The following is a 22,451-nucleotide window of genomic DNA, read 5'->3' as shown; positions in this document are numbered from 1 at the left end:
AAGCTTTAATTTGATATATAACATGCCATTTTGACAAAAATGTCACTTATGCCTCCCTGCGTCTGAGCCCTCGATATGCTTGTTTGCGTAAGCTCTATACACACTTTCTTTGTAAATATCGGCATGGTTTTCTAATGCAACGCTTTTATACTGTGCCAGTGAGAAGTGTTGAAAATACAAAATTATAAAAAATATATCAGTGTCACCTTTTTGGCATACATGTGATACATAAACAAACAAACAAACAACATCTGATTTAGTATAAATCTTTTAAATAAACTTTTGTCAAATACAGAGCATTGAATTTTAGTTGCAATTTGATAATTCACCACTGGGGGCTTCCTCCTGAGAGCTGAGCAGTAAAGAAGTAAAGTAAAGCTGTAAAGATGGCTGGTTCTTCCTCTGTTCCTCTATTTGTATCCTATGCATATAAAGTATTGGACATTTTTCTTTACCTTGATCCAGTTAATCTAACAACCCAAAGTTTTTAAACCTTACATGTAAATATGTATACTATGACATTGAAATACTAAAACCAGTTGATTACAAAGACTAAACCACAGGAGAATCATTTGTAGACCACAGCATTACCTACACAATGGATTTGGAACAAACACCTTGCATCTGCTCGGATAAGTTACCATGGTACCGTAATGGATTACCAGTATTGGTTCTTACAAGGTTTTAATATGAGTCATTCTGTGGCATAGTATTCCATACATATCTCCAGTCTGAGGCATTGAAGTGTATTACTATAGCAATTCCAGATTACTTTGTTGTAAGTCTGGCTTTGTGTGGCCTACTTATCAGTCTTACTTGAATGTTACTGTTCCATTCAACTCCCAGGTAATAGGAAAAGCTCAATCTGTTCCTCGTGTGCACACACGGCACTTTACTAAGTGCATTCTTGATTGCTTCAAGTATACTTCATAGCCTTGTAAAAGCCATTTGCAAACCTGTGTGTTTTACAAGGTTTTTAATATCCTTTGTCCGATGTGTCTATGCCCATAGAAGGAAGTCTCCAATCCAAGTGTGTATGTAACAGGCAGCGAATATAAAAGAGCTCCTTTAAGAACTCTGTCTGTGATCTGAACCACAGACATCAAGGTGAGTTTTTTTTTTTTTTTTTTTCCCCAGAAAAAGTTTTTCAACTTTTAGTTCCCAAAAATGAGGAGTTAGAAGTTTTGAAAACCATTGCCAAAAGAAGCAAGGCAAAGATTGCCTAGGTTTGATATTTTATAAGGAAAAGTACAGGTATCTAATATAACATTCCAAAATAACTCGAGCATAAAAGGGAAGAGTGCTAGGTGCAGAATGTGCATTACACCAGGCAGTGTTTTTTCAGCTGTTGTTTATTTTGAGTAAAATGTTCAATAGAAGTACAACTGAATAGCTGAAAACTGAAGAGCATTGACAGGATAATTTGCACATCTTTGTGAGGAACAGAAAAATGATTTTTTGATATATCTGTAGAAGGATAACATGAATAAACTTCATTTTAAAAAGCACCTCTCCATATGGTCCTGATTGTGAATGGGCTAACCCACAGTTCTGAGAATGTCTTCATTCAATGTATTTCCTTTGAGAACACTATAGAATAAAGCATTGTGTATACAAAGGGTGCATTGGGTGAGAGACAGATTAACCTTTCACCTTCTGGGACTGGTGAAAGCAATTCCTTCTAGTCCACTTCCTAATACCCTATCCATTTGTAACACCTAGTTGAAAAATAATGACTGAACAGGTCTGCAAGAAGAGAAATGTAGGTTCTGGGTTCTGTACGTTAGTAAAGGCCTCCTCTGTACACAATACAACAATCAAAGCATTGAATGTGACTCAGAGAAAAAGCTAATAGCTGTCATCAACAGGAAAAGGAGTGCAACCCGAAGCTTTAAAGACATTTTCTTGCCGCTTACTAGTATTAGCAACATAACTCTTAACACCCATTTCTTCTGCTAAAGATTTAGTTTGTTTGTCTGTTTGTTGTACTTCATTTAATTGTATGCAGATGTAGTTATCACTTCTTCAATATGAGATATTGAATACACTTCTTCTTTCTTCTTTTTTAAATTCAGTCACATGCCTTTCTCAGTCCTGGCCAGAGGAATTAAACATGTCTCTTAATGTACTCTATGGACTACGGCAGTGAAGGCCGCCTGGTGCTGCTTGCTTTGATTCCACATGGGTGGTCAAAAGGATTTAAACACTAGTACACCAGTTTGGAGAGCGTTTCCACCCTTAGTGCCTATTATCCTACATTTACACAAAGGTCTAAATAAAGAAAAACGTCAGTTCTAGCAACAGAACCCAGATGGCCAGGTTTGGAAGCGAGAGGAATGTTTGCACCCATTTTGTCTGAAAAGAAAAACGTACATTTGAAACGAGCAAGAAACATTTGATACTATTGTTGTGAAGTGTGTCTTGTAAATTTTAAGACAGTATAATTGGCTTAAATATTTTCTCTCATTATACACCCAGAGCTTCTGGAGGATTTTGCAAGGTAATTCCAGAGCCTGGAGGCCTAGTAGCAAAAGGGCACATTGACTTGAAAGTACATGCTTTTAAAACAGAAATGTTGTAGGGGAGCAATTAAAGGCTTAAAGCCTTGTAAAGTTAAATCAACATTTAAATCAAATTATCCCATATGGCACCATTGAAACGTTCATTCTTTTCTGTGGAGTTGAGCAAAAATGTGGGATATGTCATTCTACCCACAAATCAAGCAATCTGATTAGCTGTTTTAGCTCAGAGAAGTTTGGGGCCAGAGGTAATTCCAATTCCCTTCCAATTCCCACATAGCTTCCACATTAACAGTAGAGTACATAAGTGATCAATCACACTCCTGCAAGAGCGTTGGTGGTTCTTAAAAAGCCTGGGAACAAAAAAAGCAAACATCAGCTGCATTCACACAACACAGTGGTACACGCTGACAGGCAGACAATTTAAGGTAGTATTGAAAGTTCATTTTTTAAACATTTCTTCTAAAATGATACTCAACTAATAAGGTAATTAAGGGATTTAAATGGTTGGTGCTGCAGGTTGCATACAGTGTTTTCCTGGATTATTATTATTATTATTATTATTATTATTATTATTATTATTATTATTATTTAATTAACTTTAATTTCTGAGCTTTTTTTTAGCTGAAGTTCTGTTTAGCATTTTCCATTTCTGTTTTTTCTGTCAATTTTCTGTCAACTATCATACAATGAGCTCGTCTGTAGAGGGAAAGTGCGAAGTGACTAAAACAGCAGAGCACAGGTTTGGAATATGGCTCAGTTCATAAATAAAAATAGTTTGATGGTCTAATTCAGGCTTTCCCACACCACAGTTCAAAGCGACAGGTCCATGACAGGGGGTGTTCAGCTCAGGACTGAGATGTGCTTGGCTGGGTACCCACAATGCATTGCATTGGAAAATTGGCTGGGGATAGTTTACCTCATTGCACTTCAGCGACACCTACTGGTCAGATGGCAAACATTTCTAGCAGACTTCCTAGGAACTCTGGAGCGATCAGTTGGTTGCACTGGTAAATTAAATTGATTTAAAAAAAAAGAATTAATGAACAACGTCAAGAACATCTGTATCTTAGACTGGAACTAACGAGCCATTGTATAACACAAGTAACATCATCCCACGAGGCAGAAGAAGTATATGGGAAGACAACGGATCAAGAGGATTGTGATATCCGAAAGGCCTCAATATGCATGAAAATAACCAAACAAACACAAAATGCAGATGGTGACGAACTGTATCAACCATAACAGTATATGTACGTGGACACTTTATTAGGAATCTTTATACTACAAAAGTGCACCCCCCCACCCTCCACTTCAAAAAGGATCACAAACAAATGCACTCTTCTGGCCTGCATCTCAGTGTGAGTTAGAGGTCTTGTATTCCAGCATTCTTCCACTGGGCTGTAATGAGAGGGAAAGGGAATAGCCATGACATAAACAATCATAATGGAAAAGGACAGAGGAAGCAGTGAAAGTCAGCACGACAGCAGGAGGGGTGAATGATCTCCGACAGAGAGTAGCTGAGAGACAGGTTGACATTCATACTGAACTTCAGCAATTAGCCACAGTATTATGCATTACGACCAGCACACATTAAACAAAAGTCCCTAAGGTTTAACATGGTTACATTAAATAAAATAATTGCATAATGATACGGTACACTAAATATGTATGTAGAGCATTGCAAAATTCTAAACGTTAGTAAATGCAATCTGTATCATTGTAATTCCGCTGCCTTCATTGAAAAATGCAAGAACAAAAAACTCCTTCAGCTCCTGCTTTAATTATGGAGTTTACTCTGTCACTCTGCGCCAGCCACTGCAAATTTTCAACATTATTGTCCACGAACCACTGTCCGGAGTCTTCCGGTGGAAAAACAGCATCTAAGATCACTTGGCATGGAGGGTCCAGAGATCCTCATGCTGACAGCGATAAGCTCGACTGAGACTGATGTATATATAATTAGGCACCACTAAAATCGGGAGGTGAACAGAACAAAATGATTGAGCACATTAAATAAAAATAAATAAATAAATAAATAAAGGAGAGCACCGCGTCTCCATCTGTTCTCCTTTAACTGGAAGAGGTCATCCGACAGTCAGCTTAGGGGCTGAAAATCATCCCAGCAAAACAGAACAGAAGCTCAGCAGCAGCAGATGAAGGAAGAATGGTATTACAGCATACAAAGAGTTTCTTTATGAAAGGGTATTGCTCTAAAACTGCCACATCCTTCTGAGTGTCTTAAAAAAAACGAAGGATCTCTAACTCAGCTCTGTTGTTGCATGTTGTTGAGGGAGTCATTATCGGGGAAGCATCTTTGCGATCCTCGACAACAAAGAAGCCGTCCTCTTCCTCTTCATTGACTCTCCCACTAGCAGATTCAGATACAAGACCCGTCTCTTCAGTAGCATAAGCTAAGCAAAACTACGTGGCAGCCAGCGCATCTTTAAAAAATGGATAGGTGATAGTGGCCAAAATTGATTCATTAACCTCAGTCTTTGGTTTAAACTTCTGTAATCCAGTTATAATGGCCTGCTGTAGATTGGAGCAGTAGCTAGGTTCGTGGCCTGCAATAATTTTGACACCACAGCAAAACCTGTGGGGACGAGATCACCATAGTAACAGTTTTTTTTTTTTTTTAACCTTGAAGGTGATCTGTTGCAGTGGCCAAGGGCCTCAGACTCGGCAGTGAGTAGCTACTCATTAAGGAAGTCCCATACTTCTGTTTCAGACGAATGCGATACGCCACGCTCAGACAGCGAAAAGCTGTGCAGCTTCACTCCGACCATTTTCAACATTATCCGACCCTATGCAATTTCAGGTCGCAGACGCATGAGAAAAGGCTGTACGACTTTCCAAATTAGACGCATGTCGCGAGTGTGAATGACGTAATTCCAATCTATCGCACAGAGACCCTCACTCTGACCAGAAATTATGTCAGTCTCAAGTATGAAACACTCTTAACACTACATCCTTAAAGCTACGAAATTTGAGTTTTTCCATCAACTACTATTTTCGTATACAAACCATACGGGAACAGAAAAAAATACATATTTTTGTATACAAAATATTGTTTAGAAAACTCTGATGTTGCGTTCTCACAGCAAAAAATGTTTTGAAAATTTTTGAAATTCTCATGTTTTGAAATTACAAAAAAATACTCAGGCAACTGTATTTCCAATACAAAATACTTATAGTACATGAGCATTTGCATTACAAAACTGTAAATGTAATCAAAATACGTATTAAAATTGCATGCATTTTCAATACTGCCCATCCCTTCCTCTCGGTTACATTTACTTGATAAGATTCTCACTGGTTACGTGACTAGGTCTTACCGGTGTGGAAAATTAAAACGTGGTAGGGACTTGCAGCAAATGACGTGCAACACTAAGAGAAGCACCATTGGTCGTGCAACTAACAGACTGTTGAGGAAAGAGTTCATTTCATTCAGCGAGTATATGAAAATGTAAGTATTCAAGAAACATCTCCAACTGATTTTGCTTCTACTGTATTTGGATGAAATTAAAATAAACACACACTTATTATATAATTTAATTATTATAGAATATATATATATATATATATATATATATATATATATATATATATATATATATATATATATATATATATAGTGTGTGTTTTTACGTAAGCTACTTTCCAATTCCATGCCACCATTGATTCTGTACCTACTGGGGGCTGGAATATGCGGTGACGTCATGATAACGTTATTTCAAAATTACGTACGTTGGTTGTGAACGGTGGCGGATTCGAAGGAGGCAGAGATTAGCGCAAGTTCTCTATCCACTATTAACCACGTAAACAGCGGCGCTGCAGTCCCACAGTGCAGTGCGTTTTTTACATAGCCATCTTGTGTCGAGTGAGACGAGGAAGGGAAGCAGTTTGTGAAATTCAGTTCCCTTGAGTGGAAACGAGAAGAGAGAAGAGTCCGGGAAAGCTGTATAACTGCCTTTACTATCTCTCCTAACAGCTGAGACATCCGTCTTCCACTGAGCAGGACGCTGAAGTTATACTCTGTTTACAGAATGTCTTACATGGTAATTCCCAGGTAGAAAAGTGTTTTAAAAAGAAGAGTTGAGTAGAGCGGGCCCGCCTCAGACTAGAGTAGCTGCTGCAGCTGGGGGATCTATATCTGCGACAGGGGCCTGCTGACAACTCAGGAGCCGGGTGATCAGCTGACAGAGCAGGCCGGCTTTTGAGAAGAAAAGGAAGCTACGATCGGAAAGAGGAGACGTAGCGGCGGAACTACACGACCGGAGTTTAGAAGGTTGGATCATATATGTTTTTTTGAAGTCGTAAGAGCAACAGGAGGAAAGAGGAAGGAAGATGCTGTATAACCGTGTTGCTAACAGTTATACACTGTGAAGTCGTTATCTATTTTGTTTTTGTTTTCGTAGACTGCATATACTTCATCATAATCGGGGAGTGTGTAGTCATTTCTTTTGTGGTTCTCAAAATGTCTAAGATGCCGGCTAAAAAGAAGAGTTGTTTTCAGATCACAAGTGTCACTCAGGCTCAGGTGGCTGCTAGCAGCATCACGGACGATACTGAGAGTTTAGATGACCCGGACGAATCGAGGACTGAGGACGTCTCATCGGAAATCTTTGATGTCTCCAGGGCTACAGATTTGGAGCCAGAGGAAGTTTGCGAGAGAAGTTCATCTGAAGAAACCTTAAATAACGTTGGGGAAACCGAAACCTCCGGTGCGATTACACCGAATATACCTCAAGAGGGGCAGCCAGTGACTGGATCAGGTCCTCCAAGTGGAAGTACAGCATTACGAAGCACAGTCTTGACAGCTCATTACGGCGTTCCCAATGTCAATCCACAAGTTTTGGGACAAGGAGGAACGTCAGCCCAGCCCCCTGCCGCTTCGGTTGGGGGTCTGCAACAATCTACATCAGCAGCTAGCACTGGAGGGTCTGCTAATGTGTCAACAGTCGCGTCCCAGTCTCCTCCACCCCCCACTGCCGCCGCCGCCGCTTCTACTACAACAACTTGTAGTTCACGTTTCAGGGTCATAAAACTTGATCATGGTACAGGAGAACCTTTCAGGAGGGGCAGATGGACTTGCATGGAATTCTATGAAAGAGATTCCGAAGGCTCTATAATTACCAGGACTGTGGATAGCATGAGGCATGTTACTAATTTGGAACACAGCACAGATAGGGATAGTGGTCTTGGTGCCACTGGTGGTTCTGTTGTGGGCCCTGTCATGCACTCAACGCAGGGACCTGATTCGACAGCTGACAGTTCATTTGCTGTTTTTCCCCACTTGCAACAGGCTGACCAGAGCAGCCAGACTTCTCAGCAGCAGGGTTACAGCATGGGGCTTCGGACTGGCAGTGGAACTATGGCACAAGGTGCATTTCAGCCCCCTGCCTATTCCACTCATGCTGTTCCGGGCATCCAGCAAAATGTTGTTCCTCCGCAGAAGGCACAGGTCAATGTGCCAGCTGCTATTGCACAAATCCCCCTTGGACACAATGGAATGAGCATGCAGCATCAAAGTGTAACAATGCAACAGGCTGCCCACCTGTTGCCAAGCCAGCCCTCTGCCCTACCTAGCAGTCAGCCGGATTACCGACAGCACCTGCACCTGCAAAGCGCCCCAGAATCAACAGCACAGACCCTGCTGGTTTCCAGTCTTCCGGTGGGCCAGCCAGTCATCCAGGGCCCCTCACCAGTCGTGACACCTGCTGCCAGCGGGGCCCAAGTGTTGGGACTGCCAGCTCAGACTGGTGAATCAGCTGGGCAAGGCACTGGAGTGATGCAAGGCAGTCAGTCTGCTCCTACTCAGGGAGTCCTGCAGCAGCAAGGAGGTGTGGTGCAGCAAGGTGTAGGAACGGTGCCTGGCGTTGTGCAACTGCAGCAGCAGGTTATGAGTCAGCAGCAGGCTCCCGGGGTGGGTGGAAGCAATCAACTCTCGGGAGGACCGAGTGGCCTCCACTCAGGGGTCCTTGGTGTCCAAAATGTGCCTGGCGTTGTGCCCAGTACTGGTATTTTGAGTGGGTCAACAAGTGTGCCTACCGCGGTGCCCGGTGTGTCCAGCACTCCTATTACTATGCCACATGTTCCCCCAACTATAGGACAGTCCAATATGATGAGCCAATCGCAGGCCTCCAGGGTTGCAAATGTAGCCCAGGCTGGAGGGTCTGGTGTCCAAGGGCTGGCCAGTGTAGCCTCAAACCTGCCCCAGTCCAAATTCGTCCAATTCCATGCCCAATCCCAATCTGTCATCAGCCAGGTGGATGAGAACCGAAGGAACTCCGATGTCCTACCTCAGCCTCCTGTAATTTCTGGAAAAGATCTTATTAAGCCTTTCATTCCTGAGCCCCTGCATCTATCAGCAGCCACCCCCATGAACAGCATAACAACTACAGTATTTGGCATACCCATTACCATTGATGGGGATGAAGACAGGTATGTGTGCTTTTTATTTTAGATTTCATGAAGCCAGTAGACATGTCACTGTTCAAAGCAATAAGCTGATCACTGCAAAGGTGTTCAAAGTTAATGTGTATCTGTACTTTTAATTCTGCAATTGATTATTTTTGTCTACCGAAAAGCCCTCATAAAATAGTAGTTTAAAATAATAAAACACAAAGAATAGAAAAGTGAATCTTTGGGGACACCAGGAAAAGAGTTAACTGATATGGTCTGAACATTTGACATTCAGACATGTGGCAATGCACAATAGTTTCTTAAATACCAGTGTTCTAGCTGAAAAATAAGATAACCTTTTAAATGTAGAGACACATAGCAACTGTCCATCTGTTATTTATGTTCTGGAAACAAGCTTTATGAAGTTGCTTTGCAGTGAATTAAAAAGTTGACCAAACACACAGTTAATTCCCAGTTCTCAAAAGGGGGTGTGTCAGATTTCAGTCCAGCACTGCTTCCTTTGCTTTGACGCCCATCAATTTAATAAAGTTACTGTGTAATTAATGGAAACTTAAATCAACAACTTGAGCATAAACTATAATAGGGAAGGTTACCAATACTGCTGTTACTGATTATAATTCCTAGGAACACACAATATAAGTTAAAGTTCTTTAAGCTTGAGGGGAGGAAGACCAGGGATTTAAGAACTGCATTTTAGCTTTATAGTGTGTGTGTGTATGTGTATATATGTATATATATATATATATATATATATATATATATATATATATACATATATATATATAATATATATATATATATATGTGTGTGTGTGTGTGTGTATTATATATATATATATATATATATATATATATATATATATATATATATATATATATATATATATATATATATATATATATATATATATATAGTGTGTGTGTGTGTGTGTGTGTGTGTGTGTATATATATATATATATATATATATATATATATATATATATATATATATATATATATATTATGTGTGTGTGTGTAAATAAATAAATATATATATATGTGTGTAATATATATAATCACACACATACTGATACATTGATACTGGTTATTGCTGAATACCAATTTGAGTAGCAATGCAGCCATTCACTCTTGGCACACATTATGAAAATATATTGAGTGTTTTTCATTAGTTCTACAAAATGCTGGATCAAAACCTGCTTCATAAAATTACTCCCCTTCACTCTTTACTGTTCACATCAGCAAAAACTTTTGCAAATGGCTCTTAAAAATTTTACTGCTGAAAAGAATAGTTTTGCTGCCCAGCTGAGTCATTTTAAAATACTATTTATTAAAAACGAAAAAAAACAAAACAAAAAACCCCCCCTCTGTTTTAACCATAGTTCTGTTCCTTTATTCGGGCAACTCTGACATTTCTGGAAACCAGAAGTATTGATTTTTGGGCTACATTTATCAATGAGGGCTGAACAGAATAGCAAGTGTGCTTGAAAGAACCATTTTGACTAGTTAAGAGGTGTGAAGGGTTACATTCACTTAGCAGAACTTGCTTTCAGGTTTTTTTGAAATACTCCCAGGATCTAAGACTTTGTGAACTTTTGAGGCCTACAGTGCTTGCTTGCGAAACATTAGTTTCTTGAGTGCTGAGTGATCATCACCAAGGACCTACAGATCACTGCCCTAAGCTAATTATTGGGAGGCGCAGATTAACATCTACATTGACTTTTAATATACATTCTTTTGTATGTCATGCATGGGAGTTTCAAAACAGTATAATTAATAGAGTAAGAACGGTTGACTGTTAATACCCCTGTAGGCAGTCTTAATTCTGAGTAAGACGCACTCTGCTGAAAATACTCCTATTGGACAACACAGCAGGACATGATTTGAAACATGGTGGTGTATTGCATTTGGGGTTGAAATTTTGCTGTTTTCCAGTTTTAAACCCCTTCTTTATGATTACAATGTTACAGCTCCCTTCATCAATGCTGTATCCTAAATATACAGTAAGCCTATTGAATGCAAACCTGCACCACCACTTAATGAAGCACTGGTAGGCTAGCATGTTGATTACAGAAGAAAGCGTTAATGTGATCCAATGCAAGGAAGTCTTCGTTCAGATATACTCAAAGTACCCAATGTCAAACCTGGCACAAGGACATGGTTCTGAAAATGTTAAGTATTTATTTTAATTTTAAAAAGCTGTATCTGCACATTTGTTAAAATGTAAGCCACATTTTGTTTTCACAAAATATATTTTTTTTAATAAAAAAAGGGGGGGGGGGACTTGTGCTTTTATACCATGCACAGTACAAGTAAGAAGCAAATGGTCAAGCTGCTTGAGAACTGAGAAGGCTAAGATAGTGTTACCCTGTTTTTTTTAAATCTTCAAATGTTAATGCACAGTGGTTTTGGTATACTGTTTTAGGTTTAACAATTGGTGTCTGTTTATAACACCGGGGATTTGACAGAAACCAGCAAGTAAAGCCCCCGAGGTAAACCTGAGATATGATCAGTTCTCAAATCTTGGTTTCTGAGAAAGAAGTTACTCATTGGGTGAGTAGTCGGTCTTGTAAGAGGGGAAAAAACCTAATGTTAATCTGACAGTTGCTTCTAAGCTCAAGTCTCACTGCTAACCCAAAGAACAAACAGGATTTGCAGTTCTGTGAACCATACCCCTAAAGCATAATGGATAGGAATAAAAATGTCGCAATAACCCACAACTATTATTTAACTGCAGCCTGACAGGCAAAAATGGAACTCTTTAACAACAGTCTGTTATCAGTTAATGAGCAGTGTCAGTAGTATGGCTTGATGGAGACAGATTAGGAAAACTGGTTGTTGACTGATATTGTTCCAGTAAATGAATAGTCCTCTTCCTAGTATTTTAATACCCAAGAATTAGAATTATTATTTTGTTTCTAAATAGTTGTTGGTGAATACGGCTTAAATTGTAAATGTTATTTAAAAAAGCCACTTTAGTCTTGAGTGGATACAGTATTAAAACAGGTTAAGAAATAAATTGAGAAGGGAAAAAAGCCTGTTTATCTGGAGTTGAAGCATTTGCTTTGGTTTTAGTGTTTTCGTAGGTATTGGTGTACCTAGTTTGTTTAAATGTCCTGTTAGCTAGCAGCCCCTATATTGGTGGAGCCTTGCCGAACATGTTGGAATGGAGACGAGAATACAGCTAATTTTTCCAGAGATAGCTGACCTGCATGAACCACACAAGCTGCATTCCAGAAACACTATGAATGGCTGTGATTGTGAAGTGTCCATCACAGCAGCGACTCATTGTCAACGCTTGGTTGTGGGGGCTCTGCCCTGGCTGTCTTTCACTGTTCTGATAGTGAGCTGTTAAGAGATGACGGTGTTAATTATGGCTGTTCATTAATATAGCTTGGCTCTTTTTTTTTTTTTTTTTTTTTTTTTTTTTTTTTTTACTAAATAAAAAAAAAAGTTATTTCTTTTCATTCATACGCATTCTCATTCGTATTTGTCAGTGATTTTATTCATATGAAGTGCTTTGCGACAATTTTTATTGTGAATGGCGCTCTATTAAAAATAGATATTATTATTGCAATTTATTGCTGAAAAGTACTGTATCCTGTACCTTTTTTAATGTTAGTTTATATACATAAGTATTGGCTTTCCTAAAATTACATTATATTATGATTTGTTTTTATATAATTGTTCGATTTTTAAATAAAAAAAGTTGAATTATAGTATTTAGTTGATACTTAATTTTGTTGTGCTAATAATGTTTAAATAATTTTGCACTTAAACTTTTTGCTGTGGATGGTCATTAGTAGAACTACGCTGTTCCTCCTAAGTCTGATAAAAGTGGGTTAAGTCATTTGGAAATTTGATGATTATAAAGAACAAATTTCCTACTGTAAGGTTTGTTCCTTTTTAAGTTTTTTTGCAGCTACAAACTGCCTGTACTAAAAGAGGAAATACAACCTTTCTTGTATCATTTGTCACTACTGTAAGTGACAGCAAAAAGGAAATCAATTATAAATACGCATACATAGTGTATATAGGTTCAGTATTGTATGACACAAAACCCAAGTTGTACAATAAGATTAATCTCATCATTCTGGACATGGTAACCTCTGCATTTACTGCACCAGGTTTTGCTTTCAATGATGTCAATATGTAGGGCCCTATGAAATCTGCATTGCGGAGAACGTGGACGGAGTCATGGAAATTCAGAGAAAAAGACAGAATTAGGCACTTGAGGACATTACCTCATATTAAAAAATATACCATATTTATTAAAAAATCATATATTAAAAAATATTTTTGCACCTCTCAGCCACCATACACGACCGTGATTTTAACTGTAAAAAAACACTGCCCTCGTGCCACTTCACTTGCTAGCTATTGTTATAGCTGGGCTTGGGGGGGAACGACTACCTATAAGTTACTCTGAGCAGATAATACTGTAATGTCTACTGCAGAATGTAGGGTCTAGTAGTTGCATTTTTTCTCCAAAGTTCTCAGGGAGGTATTAATCAGTGCCTTTTTTTTAAATTAGAATAAATCAAAATATTTAGGCATTTGTTTACATGGTTTGCCATTAATTATTAATGAAAACGTGAAATCTATTTTGAAATGTTATAGTTCAGCTCGTTTTGAAAACAAAAACTACTTTTAAAAAAAAAAAAAAAAAAAAAAAAAAAAAAAGGCCTACATTTTGATTTTTTTTACGTTGGTATGTTAATTTGTACCATTTTTTTCTGAAAGCACTTTAATTAAAACAGTTTTTTGTCTTTCATGCATTTCTAGTTTCATCATTACTGTCAATGTATCAAACACTTGTGATTATAAAAAAAAAAATAAAAAAACTAACAAACTACAGATTTTTAAAACTGAAAAATCCAAAATCAGGAAAAAATTAATCTGAAAATTCAAAATAATAAAATAGATTTCACAGGGCCCTACATATGTATTGTTGACTTGCCTGTGTTCTAAGTAACATGTTTTAGTTTATTTTTTTTATAAATTTTTAAAGTGATTAAAAAAACAAATAGTGGTACAGTGAGAGATAATGTGACTATGTACTCCAGATTTTTATTGATCTGCAGCATTGTCGCACAGTTAAAGTAAGTGATAGAAGAATTGTGGGAAACCAGTGATATCCAGGTAAAAGTCATCGAATACTTGGCCAGTTCAGTTTTTCAAGTTCTTTCAATACAAGTAGACTTAGTATAATTCTGGAAGTGCAAATGCTATATTGTCTATGTAAGGTAATGGCTGCGGATACAGAAATACTAGATTCTAGTTTTCCTTTGTTGAACAAATAACTATAATCCGATCACTTCTACCACTTGTCCCAAGAATTAATTAGCTCACTTCAAATAATGTATAGAGAGCAATAATAACATTTTTAGTTTAAGTAAGTATCTAGATTAATATATTTATGTAAATGGCAGTTTGGCTGTGGGAGGTTTAAAAACCTGAAGTATGTGTCATGCCATATTTGAGGTGAAGTGTGTCTTGGTATATCCTGGAGGAGGGCAAGTCTGTTGGTTGACGCAAGGTGTCTGACCTCCTTGCTTCTGCACCTTAACCTGGACGGCCAAATGGCTGCACTGGCTTTTACTTAATGATTTCCTTTAAACAAGGAAAGCAGACATTACAAAAGTAAATACAAACATTTAATAAGACTGTTGTAAAATATTTAGAAAGAAAAAAGACATGTGGCAGTCCAGATCAACGAAATCAGATTTAAAATGGTGGTTTTCATTTAAAAGGGTTTTGTGCTCTTAGGTTTGTACACAGAACTACTTGTATATGGTTGAGTCATTGCCACTATAATGTAGAATTAGAACAGGCATGTTCACTTGAAAACGCAATGCTGTAAAATGACTTTTCTTACATAGACTGTCCATTCACTATTCAGTGTGACTTCCTTCCAGAAATATGCTGCATAGTCAAATAAAAGTACATAAATACAAAATGGCTGCATTAATTATATGCCTAAATTTAATGCTTACTCCAGGCACTGAGCTACAGTATAAGGACTGTGGTTTATTTGACATACTGTATCGATGAACTTGGGGTGCTGCTTTATTTATATATATATATATATATATATATATATATATATATATATATATATATAATATATATATATATATATTAAAAAAATTTTAAAACTTTTTTCCCCTCCCCTTTGAACTGAAGCTGTTTAAATCCCCTTTCGTGTGCAGTAGTCGTTTGCTTGTTTCTTCAAATGCAGCAGGCATTAAGTATGAAAAGGGGTCAAGATTCATGTGATCAATTGCAAGGATTAACTGACATCATTCTGCAGGGCAGACGAGCTTGAAAAATAGGAGTGCCTCCACTGGATTTTTGATTATTTATGTGTTTTGTTTTAAACTACTGTATAGGTCACATGTAATCAGCAAATGTATTAAAAAGTGCTACTGTTTCTATGTAAACAAGAAGTGGAATATGTGTGCTGAAAATTTTAACTAAAGCATGAAATCATCCCAACCATATACATTCATGTTGGTAATGTGTGGTCTCCATAAAGGAGTGATAACTAAGGATTTGAGATCCACGGCACTTCAAATAAAAAAACAAAATAAAAAATTTAAATGGTCATATTGATGGTAGACCAATGAATTAACTTATCTGTAGTGTTGTATTCAGTAAGTATATTAAAAAAAAAAAAAACAAAAAAAAAAAAAAAAAAACGATAAGTGAGAAAGCAAAATATTTTATTGACAAAAAACAATATTTTACAAAAATATTTTCATAATTTTCAGCCAGTATCCCCTCCCTGCTATTGGACACAGCTAAGTTACTGGACATCATGCACATCCTTTGATATGTTTGATATGCAAATCCGGCCACAGCCAGAGTTAGCCTCTAGCAAACATCAGCTGTGAAAGAGAAGGTTAATTAAGATACTTTAAGTAGAAGATTATCTTATTCGCCAAATATATCAAATTGACTCACTGGGTTGTCTGTCAAATTCCACCACGATCCTGTATATAAGTTAACCGTTTTATATAATGTAAGCTGTTGTGTATGTCATATGTCCTGTTTTGCTCCTCACCCAGCAGAAATGAGAAATGAGATGGTTGTTTGAGTTAGAGGAAAATGACTAAGGCAAGCACATATAGTATTAGTAATTGGTTTCCACTGACACTTCCTCCCCAACTAATTATCATTAAGAATATAGCTTTGTTTACCATTTCAAGTGATTCATTATATGAACTGATTTCTTTATATAGATATAGATCTCTATCAATAGAAGTATGTCTGCGAGCAAATGAATATCTTGGTTTCGCTTGTAAATAAATTATTCGTAAGGACTAAAACTTAATTTGTAGGAATGAATGCAGTTTGATGCATTCAGAGCTATGCTGGCATGTTATGCCAAATACCTTGGAACAGTATTCATGAATGACTAACTGGAACATCGCCAGTGAGCTGACAAAGAGAGCTGGAATTTCAAAGTGACATGGCAAGCAGTTTTATTGTTTGAAATAAACCAATAAATGACGCTGGGTAAAGTTCCAAACTTTTTCCAAACAATTTCAGTACAAGCAGTTTTGTTACTGTTGTAACTGACAGTCAGGTATGAAATGGTAAAGTTCTTTCTAACTGTGACAAAGTAGTAGTTTGAATTTTTCAGTCCTACAGTACTGTGGTAAAGTAGTTCATGAAGTCAGTGTTGATTTTTTTTTTTTTTTTTTTTTTTAAATCTGATAACATTTGCAGGCTTACGGATGTATTATATGTCAAAGCAGAACTATTTCCTGTCTACAAACCTAGTATAACACTTCCTCATCCTGTCCACATCTTGAATGCTGTTGCATAAAAGCAACAGGTTTTTTTAACCTGGCAATCTAGTGTGTGTCTTTTGTTAAAAGATTTCGGTCTGATTCACGATATTTGTCATTTTAACACTTCCTCTTGTAGGAAGAGTAACACTTGGCCTTGCATTTGTAGGGGGTGGTGGGGCATTGCATATTCATAACATTCTTTAAACACTAAGGGAGAGATACAGAAGTGGGGTGTACTGTAGCTGCTTTGAATTGAGCAGTATGACAATTTAATGGCTGCACCATGGGTTCATAGCAAAAAAAAACAAAAACAATGCCCCATTATACACTCACAGGGGTTGCATATACCTGGATGATCTCAAAGTATACACAGGCTGTCTCTCTGTCCACCCGGCTGTCTTTACACACTAAAGAAGGTTAAGTGGATCAGTTGTTGATGGAGTGTCACACTAAGTTTTTACATGTATGTAGAGTAGCACTTATTCAATTATGAATTGTTGAAAAATTGTTGAAACTATTGACATTGTTTTGGGGTGTCTGAAGGCATCAGTCATTATCAGTTTTGCTTGTTGCATACCATGGATTAAAATCATGGTTATCTCCTTTTTCATGTTCCTAATGGCTCCTGATTTTTAATTTTAGCTTTTGCAAGTGATGAATAATTTAAACTAGTGCTGGGACAAACACAGGGTTTTCATGTTTGGATATTTGCTTATAATTTAAATATTTGTTCGGGTAGTCATTAGTTTTTCTAAAAAGAAGCCAATATATTGCTCTGAACGCAGGAAGAGACCGCATAGCAGCAGGGGGCGTGGCCATGGCCCCTATGTGTGTGCCTTTATTTTACAGCAAGATCTTACAATATGTGTGTAACACTGTGGAAGGGGTGTGGGTAATTCACTGACCAGGAGACAGATAGGTGTAATTGAAAACACCACACAGGTGCCCAGTTTTATTTCAGGGGCGCGTTGGGTTTCTTTAGCCCGCAGAGGGCGCTGTTGGTCCGTGGTCTGCTTACCAACTATGGTAAACAGAACCACGGGAATACTAAGCAATGGTAAACAGTCCAGGCGCACTCGCAGGTGCTTCAAAACAATACTGCAAAAATCGAAGGCACAAAGAAACAGGGAAAATAAAACAGTAACAAAACTACAAAGAAAAGGTGCTGCACTTTGCAGCAATTTCCCGGTCGCTGCTGCCCGTGCGACCCGGATCACCGTCCTACGCTGCCGGCTACCTAGCCTGCTCAGCTATACTTATTCAGGGATCTGCCCAAGGGTTCCCCTACCTCACTGTCTCGCTCTGAACCTCCGTTCCGTTCGGTCGTGGACCAGCGTTTCCGCGCACTCTGCGCGTTTAAAAGGGTAGACTGCGCCAGCAGAGTCAGCACAGATCTCTCCCTGTTACAAACACATTAAAATAGAAAAATATCACATGAATAAGTTGTGTAGGACTTACATTACCCCCCAAGAATTAACTACAAAACAAAGGATGCCAAATAGCAGTTCAAGTTAAACGTTTTGTTTATTCCTGAAATAAAGTTGGCATCGCATTTATTTTTTTTTTCATTCCTTGCCATTGCCGTTTCTTCGCAGTAAACCGTGGACATCGACACATTTTCATAAAGTAATAACATTTTACTTGTTTGCTTGTGTCTTTTTGTAGCTGAACAAGCAAACGAAAACTGAAATTTTACTTTAAACACTTAAAACAAATGTAGAAATGGCGTTATAAAGTGAAGGGGGGAAAAAAATCATTTTTTGGTACTCATTTATTACATTCCACATAACAGAAAATATATACAATCTATATAAAAATCACTGCACAACATTTTTTGGAAGTTAGGTACTGTTTAAGCGAGACAATTCAGAATGACGTGCTTGCCTTTTTATTCTGTCCCATGAGATTCTGGTTCGCTCTAAAGCAGTACAATGCATTTTTGTCCCAGATGGCTTTCCATAGTGATCACTATGTGTGCATGCGCATAATCTGGTTTGTTTACTTTTTGCGCGACATCTGATTTTCAAAATTTTGCTCCGAGTTCTCGACGAGACGACTGTCCTGATATATATATATATATATATATATATATATATATATATATATATATATATATATATATATATATATATATATATATATATATATATACACACACACACAACACTCTCATTTCTCACAAAGCTCTCTTTTTTTTTTTTTAACTGTCATGCAAATTCTAGTGAGACAGAAAATAAGTGCAAACATCTATTTTTGTATCCGAATACATGTCAAAAAATATTTGTTTGGATATTTGTCCCTGCACTAATTTAAACACAACCCCAAACCAGTTAAATATGTAATATGTGTTTTTTTTTAACATTATTTTTTTTTTTTTAAAGTGGTTCTGAAAATATAGTACTATAGAAAAAGCACAGTACAGTTTTGGGCTGTGAGGTAATGGTCTGCAGTGACAGCAACAAGAATGGTTGAGTCTCAAAATCTGCTTTTAGTTAAGAAATTTGAACATTGATAAACCAGTTCTAACTTTACTGGGTAAACCTAACTTTTTTTTGCATGTGATTCTTTCTGTTTGGTTCTTGACTATGCAGGAATCCATTAAATGCTTTCTACGAAGCATTTCCTTGTAACAAATTACATAAGAAGTCCTGTAATAGGTATAAGTGTGTACTGTAGTGTGTGTAAAAGAGGACTTGTGAGTCTGAGTGTGCATAGAAAGCGTGGCATTTACAGTATCTCTCCTTGCTGTTTCAACACTTTTTTTTTTTTTTTTACTGACCTTTTTATTAATACTGAATCAGCAACAGGTAAACATCTGTGTTGAATCATCTTGAATGCACTAATGCAGCTAATTGTACACATCAATAATAAATTTACTAAAAAAAAAAACTGCTGACAATGACTCGTTAGTCTGCGTGGTAACTTGGTTAAATAAATTGTAGTTGGTGAACATCTTGTGAAATAACTTCTCAATGAGTTTGTCATGTACTTTTTACTGGACCTAGATGTTGTTTTATTTCTTAATACTAATAGATTGTCTTAGCCAGTCAGATATAATTGGACTGAGGGCTGCTTAAGGGAGTGTGTAGCTTAGTGACTTTCCAGGGCCTTTGTAGAAAATGGTTAAAACACTGAGGAAATTACCTTGTTTAATAAAACCATGTGTGATGACCTGCTGACATAAAATGTTCATTGATCCAGTGTGTGCTTTTTACAATGAATTTGATTGGAATTAATAGCATGGATCTGTACATGATTTTGCATGTTTTCTTGTTTTGACGAGATAGTTTAACTCCAGGTTAAGACGTGGTGTACAATGTCTATATGTTAAATATAAATAAATGTAGTGATCCAGGATTCTGGGCTGTGTCTTTTGAATAAAGCACAAGCAGTCCTTTAAACCCCTTTAAAATCTATTGGTATCTAGTGATCGTTCTTTTATCAAAACTCAGTACAGATCAGCCTGTACTGCATGTAGATATTAAGTCACTGCGGCTGCCTTGAAAACCTCCAGGGAGAGAAAATGAATGAATGTTTGAGGTTTGAAGCGTTCAAGAGCACCACACAAAGGAATCGTAGTTCGATATATTCTTTTACAGAAGATGGTGTTCTTAAAAGTAAAACAATCAATCCAGTTTCAGGCGTAAATTATTTTTGTTGTGTAGTTTATTAGACAAGTGTTTAAAAAAAAAAAATGTAGGCGATTAAGATCTATGAAAGATTACTGCTAAATAATAATAAATTGCATACAGGAAGTTGAAGTTGACCATTTCTGTCTTAACGTTCTCAATGAACACATAAAGGATGTTTAGAAATAAGTTTACTTTGCTATCACACACCATTTTGTCCTTTTGAATCATTGATTTTTTGTTTTTGGGAGACGATTTATTGTTATAAGATCTGTGTTTCAGGGGCTGCTTGTTTAACTATGTACAACATCTGTAGTCCATCTCTCAACGAGGCAGGATGTTTGTCGTTAACTACTGGAATGGGAACATAAACGTCACGGTTCAAAAGTACTACAATACAGTATCTGAAAATTGTTTGTTTGCAGGTTAGAATGAAAAGTCAAACTAGTACCGTACCACATCTAGATATAGGCGCACATGACGACCAAGAGCTATAAAAAGATATACTTCAACGTGACCTCAATCTTTACTGTTCCCCCAGTCATTGTAACCACACTTGCTAATAGAGGTCTGGGTTAACACCAAGAAACTGCAAGTGCCTTTTATATGTGGCTTTTTGGACAAGTCTCTCTAAATAATTTACTACCGAATCAACATCAAGTCACAATGACATTTGGTTGAGCAGTACTGTGGGTGATTCTTGAAACACTAAGTAAATGTAATTTCATTTTTGGAAATACTAATCATAATTAGTTCCGCCATAATGGCGGAATATATGAGAGTGAAATGGTGTTGTGATTTTTCAAACTTGTCGCTAATGCTTACCTAATACTACTTGACGCTTATCAAACCAGTATTTGGATGGCATGAATAAAATGTTTTATTCTATTTTTTAAATCTTTTTTTTTTTTTTACAGTGGCATCAGATTCTTCTCCATACACTGCATAGCTCTTTCCATTTATTGGTAAACCACGAAAATCATGGAAATTTGTTTAAAAAGTACAGTAATGTTAAACCAGGGAAAGGTATGCACGATATTGCACATCTTGTGCTTTTTATATTTTCATGGTGACTGAAGTTGCCATCTTTTTGTTTTAAAGTGTAAAAATGTTTACATTTATTTAACATGCAGGTGGTTTTAGGGGGATTGTGCCTTTAGCACTTTCTATGTAATTAATCAGCATGTTAATTGCTAATAATTGCTTATGAGTTGTGCGTGTTAATGTACATGATCTGTGAATGGTAGTGAAGTTATATTTAAAAAGAGTGGAATTTAAAATACCAAAAAAAAATTTAAAAAAATAAAAAATCCAAGCTAATATTTAGTTTTTCAGATATTGCTTTTATAGTTTTGAGTCTTGCCAAACCTCATGAGAGGCATCTGTTTAGGCACCTTTTGTGTTGCCAACTTTTGCTGTTCCTGACACACTGTGTGTTGTATTAACCTGCTTCCTAAGGCAAGCCTAAAGGCTTGTCATTTTCCTTGCCAATAATGTAGAAAAATGGATGTGCACCAGCAAAGAGAGAGGTTAAGTCATTGACTTTGTCATTGCATTACAACAAAAGATCTAAACAAATGAACACTCCCCAGCTGTTGCCACAATGGGAAGATTGTGAAATAGACTGAAAAAAAAATGCCTACACCCTTTCACCGAACATGCATTTATCCCAACAAATTAAAAAGTTTAACTCAAAGATCTTAACTCTGGGGGAAAAAAAATCAATATATTTAATTGCATTGAAGCAGTAACTTAATTAACTTGGTAAAGAATGGCAATTCATCAAGTATATCTAAAACACACCTTATTCTGACTGTCATCACCTGAGGCAAGAGACTGAAACAATTCATTAATCAAAGCACTTTCTTTTTTTGTGTCAGGTGTGGCCTACCATCTCTGCATTTCAGAGAAATTCAACGCATTATGAAATTCTTGTTTTACCAGCACTCAGTGAATGACTAGAGAGAAAGTCCGGCGCTCATGCCTTTTTATGAGCCAAAAAACTAAAAAAAAACAGTTAGTTCTTGTCCTATTTGTATTTTGCAACTTTTTTTTTTGGTTTTATTATAAATGAGAAT

At 37.0% G+C, this 22,451-nt stretch overlaps 1 protein-coding gene across 3 annotated transcripts in view; it reads left to right on the top strand.

Annotated features, from left to right (window-relative positions):
- The first annotated feature begins 6,375 nt into the window (after nt 1-6,375).
- The window catches only part of LOC121322807 (TSC22 domain family protein 2-like), a 26,963-nt gene continuing 10,887 nt past the window's right edge, over nt 6,376-22,451 (top strand). Inside the window, exons 1-2 of one of the 3 annotated variants that reach the window (XM_041263113.1) lie at nt 6,376-8,966; nt 21,291-21,382. In XM_041263113.1, the coding sequence (XP_041119047.1) occupies nt 7,000-8,966; nt 21,291-21,342 (2,019 nt within the window). In that variant the 5' untranslated portion in view covers nt 6,376-6,999 and the 3' untranslated portion in view covers nt 21,343-21,382. Of the gene's footprint in view, nt 8,967-11,370; nt 12,368-21,290; nt 21,383-22,451 lie in introns of those variants that run through there. The other 2 variants (XM_041263114.1, XM_041263112.1) reach the window with 2 other exon arrangements.

The sequence above is a fragment of the Polyodon spathula genome, chromosome 11, assembly GCF_017654505.1.
Source record: "Polyodon spathula isolate WHYD16114869_AA chromosome 11, ASM1765450v1, whole genome shotgun sequence".
Lineage (NCBI taxonomy): Eukaryota > Metazoa > Chordata > Actinopteri > Acipenseriformes > Polyodontidae > Polyodon > Polyodon spathula.
The sequence above is the reverse complement of the archived record's forward strand: the minus strand, read 5'-3'. Positions and strand labels throughout refer to the sequence as shown.